Source organism: Protopterus annectens, chromosome 17.part0 (genome assembly GCF_019279795.1).
Source record: "Protopterus annectens isolate FY-2018-M chromosome 17.part0, PAN1.0, whole genome shotgun sequence".
NCBI classification, from domain to species: Eukaryota; Metazoa; Chordata; order Ceratodontiformes; family Protopteridae; genus Protopterus; species Protopterus annectens.
The window spans coordinates 348,384,615-348,399,869 of NC_056751.1; the positions used below are offsets into that span (position 1 = coordinate 348,384,615).

The 15,255-nt window shown below is 41.5% G+C and overlaps 1 protein-coding gene across 2 annotated transcripts in view; it reads left to right on the forward strand.

Annotated features, from left to right (window-relative positions):
• The window catches only part of HPS5 (HPS5 biogenesis of lysosomal organelles complex 2 subunit 2), a 1,422,788-nt gene that overhangs the window by 461,599 nt on the left and 945,934 nt on the right, over positions 1 to 15,255 (forward strand). For both annotated transcript variants that reach the window (XM_044059074.1, XM_044059075.1), the window contains exon 8: positions 1,445 to 1,516. In XM_044059074.1, the coding sequence (XP_043915009.1) occupies positions 1,445 to 1,516 (72 nt within the window). The remainder of the gene's footprint in view (positions 1 to 1,444; positions 1,517 to 15,255) is intronic.

Here is a 15,255-nt window from a genome sequence, read left to right on the forward strand (position 1 = left end):
AGTTCAACAATATCTGTATGAATTGCTAAAATGCATCCTTTCTTATTCATCTATCAAGATCCATGTTTCAGCCATCTCTGCCTGCCTGCCTTTAGATTGCTCTCCCTTTCTTCATCTCAAGTAAAACACAGACCTTGAAAAAGTTGACTCCTCCTTGAGAGCTTAACTTTGTACTGGAAAAATCTACACCTTTTCCTTTCACTCTGTCTCTTAAGACTGACTTAAAATTTCTGACATGGAAAACAGTATTACTTACTGCTCCGAATTTGGCTAGGAAAGTGTTTGAGTTGAACGTTGTTATGGTAATTCAACTTTACCTTACTTTTCATAGGGTTTCCTTAAGAACTAGTTCTTCCTTCGTGCTAGATGTGGTATCAGAATTCACATTAAATCAATCTGTTTATCTACTTGTCTGCTTTCCTAAACTAAAAAAAGGTGAGATAATCTTGCGTACTCTGGATGTTGACAGAAAACACAAATACCCCATTGCCAATACTGTTCAGAAGTTCCAGTTAGTTGTTCATTGCATTTGAAGGTAAGAAGAAGGGACAACCAATGTCAAAAAAGACTTTTTCCAAATGGCTATCCCATGCTAACCAGTTTTGCTCTCGTCATGTGAAAGTCCTTGCCACGAAGGTCCACTTTACCCAAGCTATGGCTAGGTCTAGAGCTTTTTGAAAAGGGTGAACTCAGTTTTTTACAGGTAGCAACTTGGTCATGTTTGCACACTTACACTAAGCATTATAAAATCAACTCATTCTCCACATAAAGAGCAGGTTTTGCTTTGACTATTCTCCAGAGGCTCTTGAACTCTGACCCTTTTTCTTCCTCCCTGATTATCTAAGATTTGGTAATTGTTCCATATACTGCAGCAGTGATCTAATGACAAATATAGTGTAGTTGAATAAGTAAATTTATGAATAACTGCAGATATTTCAATATATCATTATTGCAGTACTAACACCTTCCTTCTTATCCCTCTTCTGGTTCAGTTTTTCTTTATTATGGCTTATTGTTCTACCTGATCTATCTACAAGGGCAGGGTTACACAAATATGTATTTTCCCCTTTCTTATGGCACATAATATGGTATTTAGTGCTCTAACCTCCCTTCCCTGAGAGGAAGGAAAGCTTGGAATTTTATCACCCATATGTTTACTTGTATACTGACTTGCTGTCTTGCCTTTTTGGATGTATAGGTGGGTCTAAGGTGTCCTATATCTTTGGATACTGGCTGGATGTCCCTTCCTTGGCAAGGTCCATTCCATGTAGTTTAGGCTATTGCAGCAGCGATCTGTTAGAACATCTACTGTTATGGTAAGTTTACTTACACAACTGTACTTTTAGTGAGTACCTTACTTAAATGTAGTTTGCTAGCCACACACCCATAATAAAATATTCTGTCTGATACACCTGTATTTTACTGTAATTGTTTGTTTCCATAGGTTTGATCCAACATATGATCCCAGAGGTGGTTCTTCACAGTCCATACCTTTCCCAAAACTGCTTTTTATAAAGTAAGTAGATTACAGAATATACAGAAGTATGTCAAATAGTATATATTTTAAAGCATTTATTAGTCAAGTGATCTTATTTAAGCCAGTTAATAACTAAATAAACAGAGGAACCAAAATACCTAGTCTGGATTTTTGCATGTTTGTAGTTATATGAATGTTAAATTGAATCATTATTCCAAAACCACTAATCCTTGATTGTGAATCTTCAGCTGACATCAGAAGCAACCTTTTTAGATTTTTTGCTGCTTAAGTAGTACTCTGACTTTTAGCCATGCCCTGAAATTTCCTTTTTGCCTGCCTTCAAGTCTGAAGGCAGCAAGGAATTTATTGTAGTTTCACTATAGCATTATTCTTGGTGACCACTAAAATGTTTGTATACAAGACCTACAGCCAGCCTACCCCAGTGGACAGCAAGCTTGATGCAGTGCCTAGTGCAATGAACCCTGGATGGGTGTGTGTGCTTTCCACATGGCAGTGATGTTTGGCTGGAATGCATGCAGTCTTTGGCTGTGTTTATGTTCTTCAGCCTTCGTACATGTATAATGCTCTCCAGGGCATTCCCTGCAGAGCATAGTCTTGTAGCAGAAATCAACTCCTTTCTCCTGGGATGGAACTGCTGGTTTTGACCACTCACTTCCATCTTTCCTCAGCCAGCTCCTCTAGGCCCACAATCATCTCTTTGTCTCTTTATTCCACAGAGCCTACAGTAGCAGCACTGAATTATAACCCCAAACCTTAAACATTCCACAAGCTAAAAAATCCACTGGGGAGCAGACCCCTGTCAATTCAGAAAACTGTGCCCCTTTGGGGTATTTGTTTTGTATTTTAGGAGGCACAGAGTTCCTTTGGGTTGGAGAAAGTGAAAACTCTAATCCAGTGTAATGTGTGCAGAAAAAAACACCATCTCAGCCACTAAGACTTTTTTTTTTATTTATTATTTCAACTAGTTCTACAGTACAAATGGTGATCATACATGCAGGTTGTGCACCAAATTAATTACGCCATTTGTTAATTGGATTTAGTGCAGTGATCATTTAGGAAAAGAAAAAAAGTAAATATTGAGCTGTGTTTTAGCAGTGTCCTGGTTCTAACAGTCTTTGTTTATGAGTTTGTAATGCCACTGGCAATAGTCACATGCTGCTGGTTTGTTAGGAAATGTTCACCAGCAAAAGTGGAACTAACTAAAAAGGTCTTTTGATGGTATATAGTGTATTACTGTGACACACCTTAACTTTCAGAGTTTGAAATAAAGGTATAGCAGCTGTACATAATAACCTAATACATAAATACCTGTGATAGCAGTATGCCTTGTACAGGTCAGCGGTTATTTACATTAAAAAGAATGTTAATAAGAACATTAATTTAATAGACGGTGGGGTGAAGGGAAGGAAGAAGCATGTTAGGTTATAGTAAGTCTACAAGCATTATTCAAAGCACTAAAGTTTTCTTGTAGTAAGGGGAAAGAGTGCCTCAAAAGGGACTCTTCATCACTATTTATTTATTTGTTATTTTATTTTACATTTGTTAACCGGGATAGTCCAGCTGGATATATGTCCATTTTCAGCGGAGGCCCGGGGAGAAAAGCTCCAAAGAGACAATTAAACAGAACATACAGACAAACTTGGGTACATATTTCACCTAGATCCTTTAAGGTATGTAGTTAATGACACTTATAGGTATAAATTGCAGACACTTACAGATTAAAGTCACAGACATAGATACATATTTCAACTAGATCCAGTAGTGTATCTGGTTATTGACACATATAGGTATAGGCTGCAAACACTAGATGGATACAGTTGCAATAGTTATTAAACAGTATTACATTGTTAATAGTAACATTGTTATATAAATATTATCATAACTTTGATATGGTACATGTTTATATGCAAGTAACAGATATGACTCTAGTTTAGGACAATAGTTACCATAGTACTGAAGTGGTGCAGATATTAGGCTGGAGTAGAGCATGGACATAACTATTAAATGCAAAAAGCCTGAGTTTACAGCTTGTAGCTTACAGATAGGTCATGAAATCACTGTTGCAGTAGCCTAAGCTATATTGGATGTCCTGCCAAAGTCTGGACCAGCCAGCAGCTTCCAAAGCTTTCGGTCACTTTACATGAACTGTAGCTGTTTCACAGCTCAAAGAGAGAAGATATAATGGTGGCTAGGGTGCCAAAACTGTAGAATTTTCTTGCCACAGAAGAGTGCAATCCTCTGTGGACTTCAGGTGATCGATGTTTGGCTGACACTTTATCAATGCCAGGCAGATAAGATCTCCATTGGGGATTACCTTCTTTACTTATGCAGATAATAAGGTGATATTACAAGATTTGTTGTTATAGCAAATCATGCCCCTGATCTGTTTCATTGTTTGAATGTTCCTCACCTTGTGGTGCCTGTAATTTTTTGTATCCAGAAGAAACATTGTGACATAACTGATTCCCCTTTGTAGGCCAGTTGTGCTGGCAAGAGATTCTATTACTGAACCCTTGTCTTTGTTGATTTTAAAGTGAAAAATGCTTTAAACATTTATCTACAAGTTCTAAAAGACTCTCGGCATTTTTTGCAAGAGTTGGCTATAGCAGAATTTACTGAAGACTATCAGCATTTTTTGCAAGAGCTGGTTAAAGCAGAATTTACTGAAATTGTTTTTCATGTATGAAAAGTGACACAGGAGGTAATACATCCCTTCACAGAGCAGCTTGGCATACCACATAAGTAGAACTGCACTGTAATGCAACACATGGATGTTAAGGAAGCAGGTTTAATTGGATTCAGTCCACAAGTGTTACATGCTGGAAGCAGACCTTTTTGCTTCTCCAGAAAACAAGAAAACAGACATTTGAGTACATATTGCACCAAGATGCTTACAAAAGATGGCTTAGCATTGGATGTCTTCTCCATTCCATGGGTCAATATCTGTATGCTTTCCCTCACTCCTCAGGGTTTTATAAAAAATCAGAGAGGAAAGGATGAAAATTATGGCACTTTTTTATCTCAGATGTCTTTAGTTCTCTCTCCTGCTGAGACTAGCAAGGGCAAAACTGTACATGTTACTGCAGAGTGTGAATCTTATAGCCCAGAACAGGGAGCCAACCATTCAAGCAAGCATGTGGACTGTATAGCTGATAGTGTGGATGAGTTAGCACTCATTTCTTCTTTTTTTCTGAGGATGTGCTTCACATACTAAAGGAGGTCGGGAAACTTGGTATTAAAAAATCTACATAGCAAAGTAGAAAGTGTTCTCCCATTAGTGCTGAAAAAATGAAGGACGTAATATCAGCATGGGTGACCCTGGTCATTACCTACTTGTCACACCTATTCAAAGCAAAACAGTCTTATGCCTCTCTAAAGGTACTTTGTGCCATTTCTGCTTGTCTGCCACTGGAATCCGCAGCCTTCACCCGTTTGCCAATGAAACCATTCTTAAAAGGGTTTCTACATCTGAAACCTCCCAAGAATGAGATTACTGCATGTTGGGGCCCCGGATTTAGTGCCCTGTTGGTAGCTTTGACCTCTGCCAGATGGATTTCAGAGTTGCAAGCTATCATGTGCAGGGAACTCATCTTAGTGTTTCACAAGGGCAGTTAACCCTTTGTACCAACCTTCCTTCATGCCAAAGTGGTCAGAGTACTTGGACTTCCAAGATGGCTGCACATTGAGTAACAGCTTAACTCTAGCTGTCCCATTGTGAAAAGAAATTCTCAACAGAGAAGGCCAATAGACTTTTGTGTTTATGGGTAAATTTCAGTAACTGGCTAGTAAGTTTACTGCCTGGATACTAGGAAAAAAGAAATACAGAGCACTTGGAAAATCATCTACAAAAAGTGAGGAAGAAACACGGACTGTGAAAGGTTCTGTAGCTTTTCAACACAAAGTAATGCAACCTCCAGACGTGACTTCCAGTAACCTACAATAAGGTATAAGACAACTGCACACAGACCTGGTTAAAATAAATGAAACACTGATTGAGTATATCAACACAAACAACAAAGGGCTGGAAAAAAATGGCAGAAGCTTTAAACAGATATTCAGATGAGGTGATAAAGCTGCAAAAATCAGAGGATGAAATGAAGAAAAGGCTGGCTGAATTTGAGACTGCTCAGGAAGAGATGTTTCAGAAAAAAATAGAAGCAGAGGACAAAGCATGTAGGAAAAACCTGAAATTTTCAGGTATACCAGATAAGTTGGAAGAAATTGACTGCATTAATTTTAAGAAAGCAGAAATAAGCAACTGGACTGGTATTCCACAGCAAGAGTTGTTAGTTGAAGGGCACATCGTGTATATGCTCCAAACCTGACTATGAGAAAGCAACCTAGACCATTAATACTAAAGATGCAGTCCTACCAGCAGAAGGAGTTGATTCTGACAAATTTGTGGCAAAAGGACAAAGTACTAAAAGTGGGAGACAGCAGAGTGTTTGTAGATAATGGTTACTCATTGTATACCCAGGCAGTAAATTCATTCCACTGTTCAGGGAATGTCAAGATGCAGGTGTGAGATTCAAATTGCTGTACCCAGCTGTCTTAAAGGTATGGAGGGACAGAATCATTTTTGATAAATTACATGTTAAGGAAGAAATACAAAAGTTTGTCCAACAAAACCTGAGCTGTGAAACAGGAGGAGATTATGCTTCCTATTCTTCTGGTATTAAAGACTGCAGAGAAACTGTACCTGTGAAACCTTTTCCAATGTTTCAATAGAAAATGTTGGAGAGAAGGAAGGGAGCATGAGAGTTGACTAGAAGAATTGAGAGTATGTTGGAAATGAAGCAGAGACAGGATTTGGGAGATGGAGATGGACAGTAATAAAACCATTAATTAATATGGGATTACAATTCAATAGTTATATTTGTGAAATATGACAGAACAAGAAAATCTGGAAATATTGGTCATTTTCAGAATTTGTTGGACTTGTGGGGGACTCTGAAGTATATGCCTTACTTCATGTCAGTAATGTTCAGAAAGATCCTGGAGGGGGGTGGGGGGGAGTTAACCGTAAGTAAAGACAACATTTTTTTCTTAGTACTATTTTTGTGATGTATGGTTTACTTTGCATGCTATAAAGTAAAGTTTTCTCACTTATTTTTAAGTGTAATGGGGATTGTAAAGAGGTGCCACAGTTCTTTTTTTTTTCTCCATTCTTTCTCCCATCTCTGTTTCTTCTTGGTCAGTTTTATGAAATGTAGGCACTGCAAAGTAAAAAGAAGCCTGGTTCAAAGAGCATGATAAAAGAAAAATATAATGTGCTTTTTTTCTCATTCTTGCATGGGAGGATGACTGGATTAAGGACCTTGGATTGATTTATTAACAAGTTTTAAGAGAAAGCAAGTAAATGAAAAATAATATTGAATATTATGAGGCTTTTCTCTAGCAAATGAATGTATGCTTAGTAGCAGTTCTGCATCTGGCCCTCATGTCTCCATGGAAACAATATGATAATGAGTTAATTGCATCAAAAATAGTAAAAACGGGGATTCCAACCACTGTAGCCACCAGTAACAGAAGAAAAACAGGCTGGAAGGAAGCACTTAGGTTCACAATTTCTTCAAGGTTTAATGGCACAAAAAAGTAGATGAGCAACACACCAAAAACTCTGATAACACTTCAGATACGTTTTCGTTCACAAGAACTTCATCATAATAATAAATTACATAGCAAAGGCCCATTATATAGTTCCCCCAATCAAAAAATGACCAATAAAATCACAAAATACAATTTAAAACGACATTTAAAATTCCAAGTGCTGCCACCTGGTGTCAGAGCATACTAATTACACCGTAAAATAATGGTAAAAAAATATATATAAAAACTGTTCATGCAATCACTCATATAATGTCAATAAAATAACTCAATAGTATGTTTGTAAAAATTAATAAAAATACATATTTATACTAGTAAGAAAAGTGCATTTGTAAAAGAAATGTAAGTAAATGTGTTTGTTTCAAAAGTTTGTTATAGCTTGGCAGACCTGAGTTTTAGTAGAGGTGCTATTGAGATGTTCTCATTTAACCCAGGGGTCCTGCTTGCATCTAGGGTGATCTGCCACAATAATTCCCTATACTCAAGGATAGTCTCCCATGCACCCCCCTCACATCCTGAATAGCAACCTCTAAAACAAAAAACTCAGACCTTGCCTCTGGGCAGTCTAAAGACAACAAACCAAACACATAAACACACAAAAACATACTCGGAGGCTCTAAATAAAAATCTGCCTAAGCAGCAGAGACCGCCAAAGCAGACACCCAAGCAACCGCTACCCCAAAACAAAACACGTGCAACACATAGCTCACAAAGCCAGTGTGCCGAACAGTCACAGCCCTTAAGGCTAAACAACACACCTGATACACTTGTAATAGGTGACTCTATCGTCAGGCACACTGATGTCCCACTCACCAGGCTGAACAAGGAGAAGGTCACAGTGAGCTGGCTGTCGGGCGCTAGGATCCGCCACATAACACAAGCACTCAGGTCACTCCAAGGCAAGTACAAATATGACTCAGTCATTGTCCATGCTGGTGTGAATGACCTGAGACGTACCTCCCTGGACTACATGAAAAGAGACATAGAGGAGCTCTCTGAGCATGTAGCCAAGGCCGGTATGACCCTGACCTTGAGTAGCATCTTACCCTCACCAAGAATGATGCCACAATATGAAGACAAGATGATCAATTTCAACAATTGGCTTAAGTGTTGGTGTCATTCAAAGGGGATCCAATGCCTGTCAGCCTGGGATGACATGCTCGACAAGCCACGATGCTTCGCTAGGGACGGCTTGCACCTGTCACCCCTGGGCTTTTGGATATTGGCAAAGGCTCTTGCTACCCCATAGTGCCTTTTTTAGGCAAGGCTCAAAAGACAAACCCACCTCCATAGGTATCACAAGGGATAAGAAACTAAGAGTAATGCTACTCAAGACTACTAAACCTCAAGATGCACGCACTCGAAACTCTCCTTAGCATGGAGAACATCGATATCTGTGCAGTAACAGAAACCTGGTTCAAGGCTCCCGAGAACACCCCAGCACTACCAGGTTATACCTCATACCATGCTTTTCGGCCCCAAAACTTGGACCGAACCACAAAAGGAGGGGGAGTATCAATATTCGTCAAAGATACCCACACCTCCAGGTTGGTGGCACAGCACGAAGCATCAGAGACTATCCATGTGCAACTAACTGTGGGTAAAACTGCCTTCCAGTTTATAGCCTGCTGCAGACCACCCTCCCAAACCCAGGAACCCCACTCGGCCTTCCTGAGAATACTGGAAAATATGAAGGTCTCTCCAAACACCATTATATTGGGCGACTTCAACTACCCAAACATAGACTGGGAGCATTACTCTAGCTCCAACACCCTAGCCCAAAGGTTCCTAGAATTTATAAACTCAAATGCTATGGAACAACTTGTTACCACTCCCACAAGAGGGGAAAACATATTGGACCTGATCATCACCAACATGGGGACACTATGCTCCAGACCAGAAGTGTATCCCTCACTGGTAAGATCAGACCATAAACTAATCTCACTGGATATTCACATCCCGACCCCACCCCTGCCCAGAAAACCACAGTGAAAACTTCTAAAGCAAATTTCACATGCCTCAAAACCGAGGCGAAATCCTTCAAAGCCCCCGGGCCTGTGGAAAATACGGCCCAGACCGCAGAATCCTTTATAAACGCATTCTATGAACACCTTCAGGAATGCATGGATCATGCAATCCCAAATAAAACCAAGACCCAATCCTCCAAAGGCAGACGTCCTGTCTGGTGGACCCCAGCCATAAACAAACTATACAATAGAAGGAGGAAGCTACTACATGATAGAGCAAAATCCCAAAAAGGGAAGGCATCTCTGATCAGTATTAGCAAAAAACTACGGGCACTCATAAAATCGTCTAAGGCCAGCTTCGAGAGAAAAATTGCACAGGACACTAAGGATAATCACAAGAATTTCTTTAGTTATGCTAGGAACCTGGGTGGGAATTCCCAGATATGCTCAGAATTAGTCCAAAATGACAAAAAATACACCGAACCCACAGACATTGCCAACATCCTAGCTGACAGGTTCACTGCAAACTTCTCCCCCCCACCCCACCAAAAGGGCAAATATCTATCCCAGCAGAGTGCTGCCCTCCTGACATCTCAGATGCTCAGGTAAGAGCCGCCCTCTCCAAAGCAAAAAAACACAGCAACAATGGGACCAGACGCTGTCCCGGGCTGCGTCCTACATGAACTCCAAGAACAGCTAAACCCAAACATAAAACTACTGTTCAATCTCAGCCTTACTACAGGATATGTACCCAAAGAGTGGCGTACAGCAACAGTGGTCCCTCTCCACAAAGGTGGTGCCTCAACGGATCTTGGAAACTATCGCCCCATAAGCCTGACTAGCTTGGTCTGCAAAGCTATGGAAAGGATCATCATGGACCTCATAAATAAAGATATTGGGGACCTACAGACACTGGATCCTACCCAGTTCGGCTTTGTTAAGGGCAGATCCTGCCTCTTAAACCTGGTCGATTTCTTTGAAACAGTCACCAAGGCCATTGATTTAGGGAAGGTGGTCCACACAGCCTACCTGGACCTCGCAAAAGCCTTCGATACAATACCCCACTTGGGCATTATAGATAAGCTCACCAGCTTAAATATAAACCCCTATGTCACTAGATGGGTTACGAACTGGCTCAAGGCCAAAACCCACATGGTTAGAATTGCTGGAGCCATGTCAGACTCCAAACCAGTTACAAGTGGCGTCCCACAAGGCTCAGTCCTGGGACCTCTCTTGTTCGGTATGTATTTCTCGGAGGTACAGGCCAACACGGAAGGACTGTGGCTGACCAAGTTCGCAGATGACTGCAAACTGGGCGCCATAATCGACTCTCCAGCCAACACAAGCATCCTCCAAAAGGGCCTCATAGAAACAGACAACTGGTGCCAGAGCCATGGCCTCAAGCTAAACGCCAAAAGTGTATAGTCATCCCCTTTGGCAAAAACAAAGTGCCCACAAATTACCACATAGGTGGTAATCCATTAAGTACAGAAGAAGTAATTAGGGGCCTGGGGACCCAAGTTGATAGCAATCTTTCATTTGACAACCACGTGGCCAAAGTGGTTAGAAAAACATTTTATATAGCCCACCTAATCATGAAGGGATTCACATCTAGATCAGGGAGGTCATCGTGCCTCTTTACTCATCCTTCATCAGGCCCATAATTGAGTACAATGCCCCTTTTGGGATGTACCTTACCAGACACCTACAGCAACTGGAAAGACCCCAAAAGTACCTCACCAAGAGGATCAAAGGGCTCAAACAAATGCCATATGCTGCCCGGTTAAAGAAACTCCAGCTCTACTCAGTGGCATACCGCCTGCTCAGAGGCGATCTGTGCCTGACGTATAAAGCCATGTCCAACCCGGAATTAATGGACATGCTGCACCTCAGAAAATCCAAAAACCATCGAGCTACGCGCTTGAGAGACTTGAACCTCAGCACTGAAATAAATAGGACATGCTGGAGGGACAGATTCATAACCCAGAGGCTCCCTTCACTCTGGAATAAAATCCCAGTCCAGGTTAGGCAGAGTCGCTCATTGACTCTCTTCAAGGGGAATCTTGATGAGTGGATGGGAGATCGTAGGTTTACCCCGGGTATCAATTCTGTGTCACTGTTAGACAGAGGCACAGTATACTAACCTCGAAAAAGGGCATAGCAAAATTAATTTAAAATGGGTGGCGAAAGCCAAACACACTGGCTAGGCTTATAAATGCCCTAGGGCAGATAGCCTAGTTTGAACCTATGAACCTATGATATACGAGTGATCAGAGGCAAAAATTGAAGTGGTGAGGTCCTCTCTGTTAATTTCTGTTTGAGCAGAGGAACCAGGCAGGGGTGTCCTCTTTCCCCTTTGTTATTTGTATTATATTTAGAACCACTGGCAAAAAAAGAAGCGATTCAGAAATTCAAGGATGTAATTGGTAGGGTAGTCAAGAAAAGCTGGCTCTATTTGTAGATTATATTATTTCATACCTGACACAACCAGAAAGAGACATTACAGTGTTGTGGAACATTTTGAGAATGTTTCAAGTCTTTTTGGAATGCAAAATTATTGAAATTAAAACAAAGGCAATAGCAGTAAATTATGTCCACACACATGAATTGGTTCAGCAGTATCCATACTTATGTGAACGTGATAAAAATTAAGTATTTAAGAGTATGGATTAAAAATTATTCTGGTGTGACAGCTAAGGGTATTTGGGAAGAGACTAAACAAAACGTAATACAAAAACCGAGAAAACGGAAGCTTTGTTATATGGATATGGATAGTAAGATGCAAGCAGTTAAAATGTTTTCACTCCCATTAGTCTTATACACAGGTCAGGCATATTCTTATGAACCCTACAACTCTCTTTCTGCGTGGTTTTGCACACTGAGCAGCGCCCCCTAAACAGGTTTAAACTATTCCAGGCTCCACAAAGTCTGCTCTTCACTTTTTCCCTTAGAACTGTTCAAACTCTCAAAGTAATCACTCTGTTCTCTTTCTAAAGCCCTGCACTTGCTCAGCTCTTATAAGGAAACACTAACTAACTAAAGCACTACACCCTCCTTGACTTCTCATAAGTATTAGACTCCCAATTGGTCCTTCCTGATCAAGTGAAAAATCAGTTCCCTTCCCTAATCTGATCAGTAAAAAAACAGTTCCCTATACTAATCTGGTATGTCCAAGGGTCAGTTTCAAGGTTACTCTCCAGTCCATCCGGTGAATCTGGGAATTTTGAGGCAATGTTACAATTGCCTTATGTACACAGACAATCCTCTCCTCCTTCCAACAAACTCTAATACATGTGAGAGATGCAGTTACACAGCCAAACTGGAGGCAGAGCTCTCTCAACCCAAGACTGGCACAGTCAGTCAGGAGGAAAAGGTAACCACCCACACCACAATTCCAGTCTCACACAGACCTATTGCATCTGCATACCCAACACATAAACACAGAAAAACATACTCGGAGGCTCTAAATAAAAATCTGTCTAAACAGCAAAGACCTCCTAAGCAGATATCCAAGCAACAGCCACCCCTCAACAATACCCACAAATCACATATCTCACAAAATCAGTGTGCCTTACAGTCACAGCCCATAAGGCCAAACAACACACCAAATACACTTGTTATAGGGGACTCTACTGTCCGGCACACTGATGTCCCACTCACCAGACTGAACAAGGAGAAGGTCACTGTAAGCTACCTGTTGGGTGCCAGGATCTGCCACATAATGCAAGCACTCAGGTCACTCCAAAGCAAGTACAAGTATGACTCCGTCATTGTCCATGCTGGTGTGAATGACCTGAGACGTACCTCCCTCGACTACATGAAAAGAGACATAGAGGAGCTCTCTGACCATGTAGCCCAGGCTGGTATGTCCCTGACCTTGAGTAGCATCTTGCCGTCACCAAGAATGATGCCACAGTATAAAGACAAAATGATCAGTTTCAACAACTGGCTAAAGTATTGGTGTCATTCAAAGGGGATTCAATGTCTGTCAGCCTGGGATGACATGCTCGACAAGCCACGTTGCTTCGCTAGGGACGGCTTGCACCTGTCACCCTTAGGCTTTCGTATACTGGCCAAGGCTCTTGCCACCCCATAGTGCCTTTTTAGGCAAGGCTCAAAGGACAAACCCACCTCCATAGACAACCCAAAGATAAAAAAACTAAAGGCAATGCTACTCAATGCCAGAAGTCTAACCCTCAAGATGCACGCACTCAAGACTCTCCTCAGTATGGAGAAAATCGATGTCTGTGCAGTAACAGAAACCTGGTTCAAGACTCCTGAGAGCACCCCAGCACTACCAGGTTATAACTCATACCATGCGTTTCGGCCCCAAAACTCAGACCGAAGCACAAAAGGAGGGGGAGTATCTATATTCATCAAAGATACCTACACCTCCAGGTTAGTGGCACTGCACGAAGCATCGGGCAACATCCATGTGCAACTAACAGTGGGCAAAACTGCCTTTCAGTTTGTAGCCTGCTACAGAACACCCTCCCTATTACAGGAACCCCACTTGGCATTCCTGAGAACACTGGAGAATATGAAGGTCTCTCCAAACACTATGTTATTGGGTGACTTCAGCTACCCAAACATTGACTTGGAAAACTACTCAAGCCCAAACACCCTCGCCCAACGGTTCCTTGAATTTATAAACTCTAACACAATGGAACAACTGGTCACCACTCCCACAAGAGGGAACAACATATTGGACCTGGTCATCACCAACATGGGGAATCTATGTTCTACACCAGAGGTAAACCCCTCATTGGTAAGATCAGACCATAAGCAAATTTCCCTGGACATCCACATCCCATCCCCACCCCCAGCCAAGGAAATCACTGTAAAGAATTTCTCCAAAGCCAACTTTGCACTTCTCAAGACTGAGGTGGAATCCTTCAAAGCCCCTGGGCCAGAGGATAATACAGCCCAATCCGCAGAATCCTTTACAAATGCATTCTATGAGCACCTGCAGGAATGCATGGATCGTGCTATCCAAAATAAAACCAAGACTCACTCCTCCAAAACAGGAGACCGGTCTGGTGGACCCTGGCCCATAAATAAGCTATACAACAGAAGGAGGAAGCTACTACATGACAAAGCAAAATCCCAAAAAGGGAAGGCATCTCTGATCAGTATTAGCAAGAAACTTCGATCCCTCATAAAATCATCAAAGGCCAGTTTCGAAAGAAAAATTGCCCTAGACACTAAAGATAATCACAAGGCCTTCTTTAGTTATGTCAGAAACATGGGCGGAAACTCCCAGATATGCTCTGAATTGTTGCATAACGGTACAAAATATACCGAACCTACAGACATAGCCAACATCCTGGCAGACAGATTCAGCGCAAACTTCCCCCCCAAAGGAGCAAACGCCTATCCCAACTGAATGTAACCTCCCTGACATCACAGATGCACAGGTGAAAGCTGCCGTCTCCAAAGCAAAAAACACAGCATCTATGGGACCGGACGGTGTCCCAGGCTGTGTCTTACACAAGCTCCAAGAAGAACTGAACCCTCATATTGTCACTGTTCAAACTTAGCCTTACTACAGGATATGTACCCAAAGAATGGCGTACAGCTACAGTGTTCCCACTCCACAAAGGTGGTGCCACAATGGATCCCGGAAACTATCGCCCCATAAGCATGACTAGTCTGGTCTGTAAAGCTGTGGAGCGTATTATCATGGAACTCATAAACAAAGACATTGGGAGCCTCCAGACACTGGACCCTACCCAATTCGGCTTTGTTAAGGGCAGATCTTGCCTCTTAAACCTAGTTGATTTCTTTGAAACAGTTACCAAAGCCATAGATGAGGGCAAGGTAGTCCACACAGCCTACCTGGACCTCGCAAAAGCCTTCGACACAATACCCCACTCGGGCATCATAAATAAGCTTACCAGCTTAAATATCAACCCCTATATCACGAACGAAAAAGCTAAACAAACTTTTAAAACACAAAGTACGAGGAGGTCACGAATAGGTACTGCCAAACTTAGATTGCAAACTGTCACAAAAATCAAATCTTCTTTAACACAACTTTATTCGTGTTTTCGGAAACGTCTATGCGCTTCCTTCTTCAGAAAACAGAACTAAAACAAAACAGTCCCATACAGCCCTTACTTAAAAACGTTCAAAACTGTCATGTGGTACTAGTTAATTAATACTTTGCATCACATGGCATCA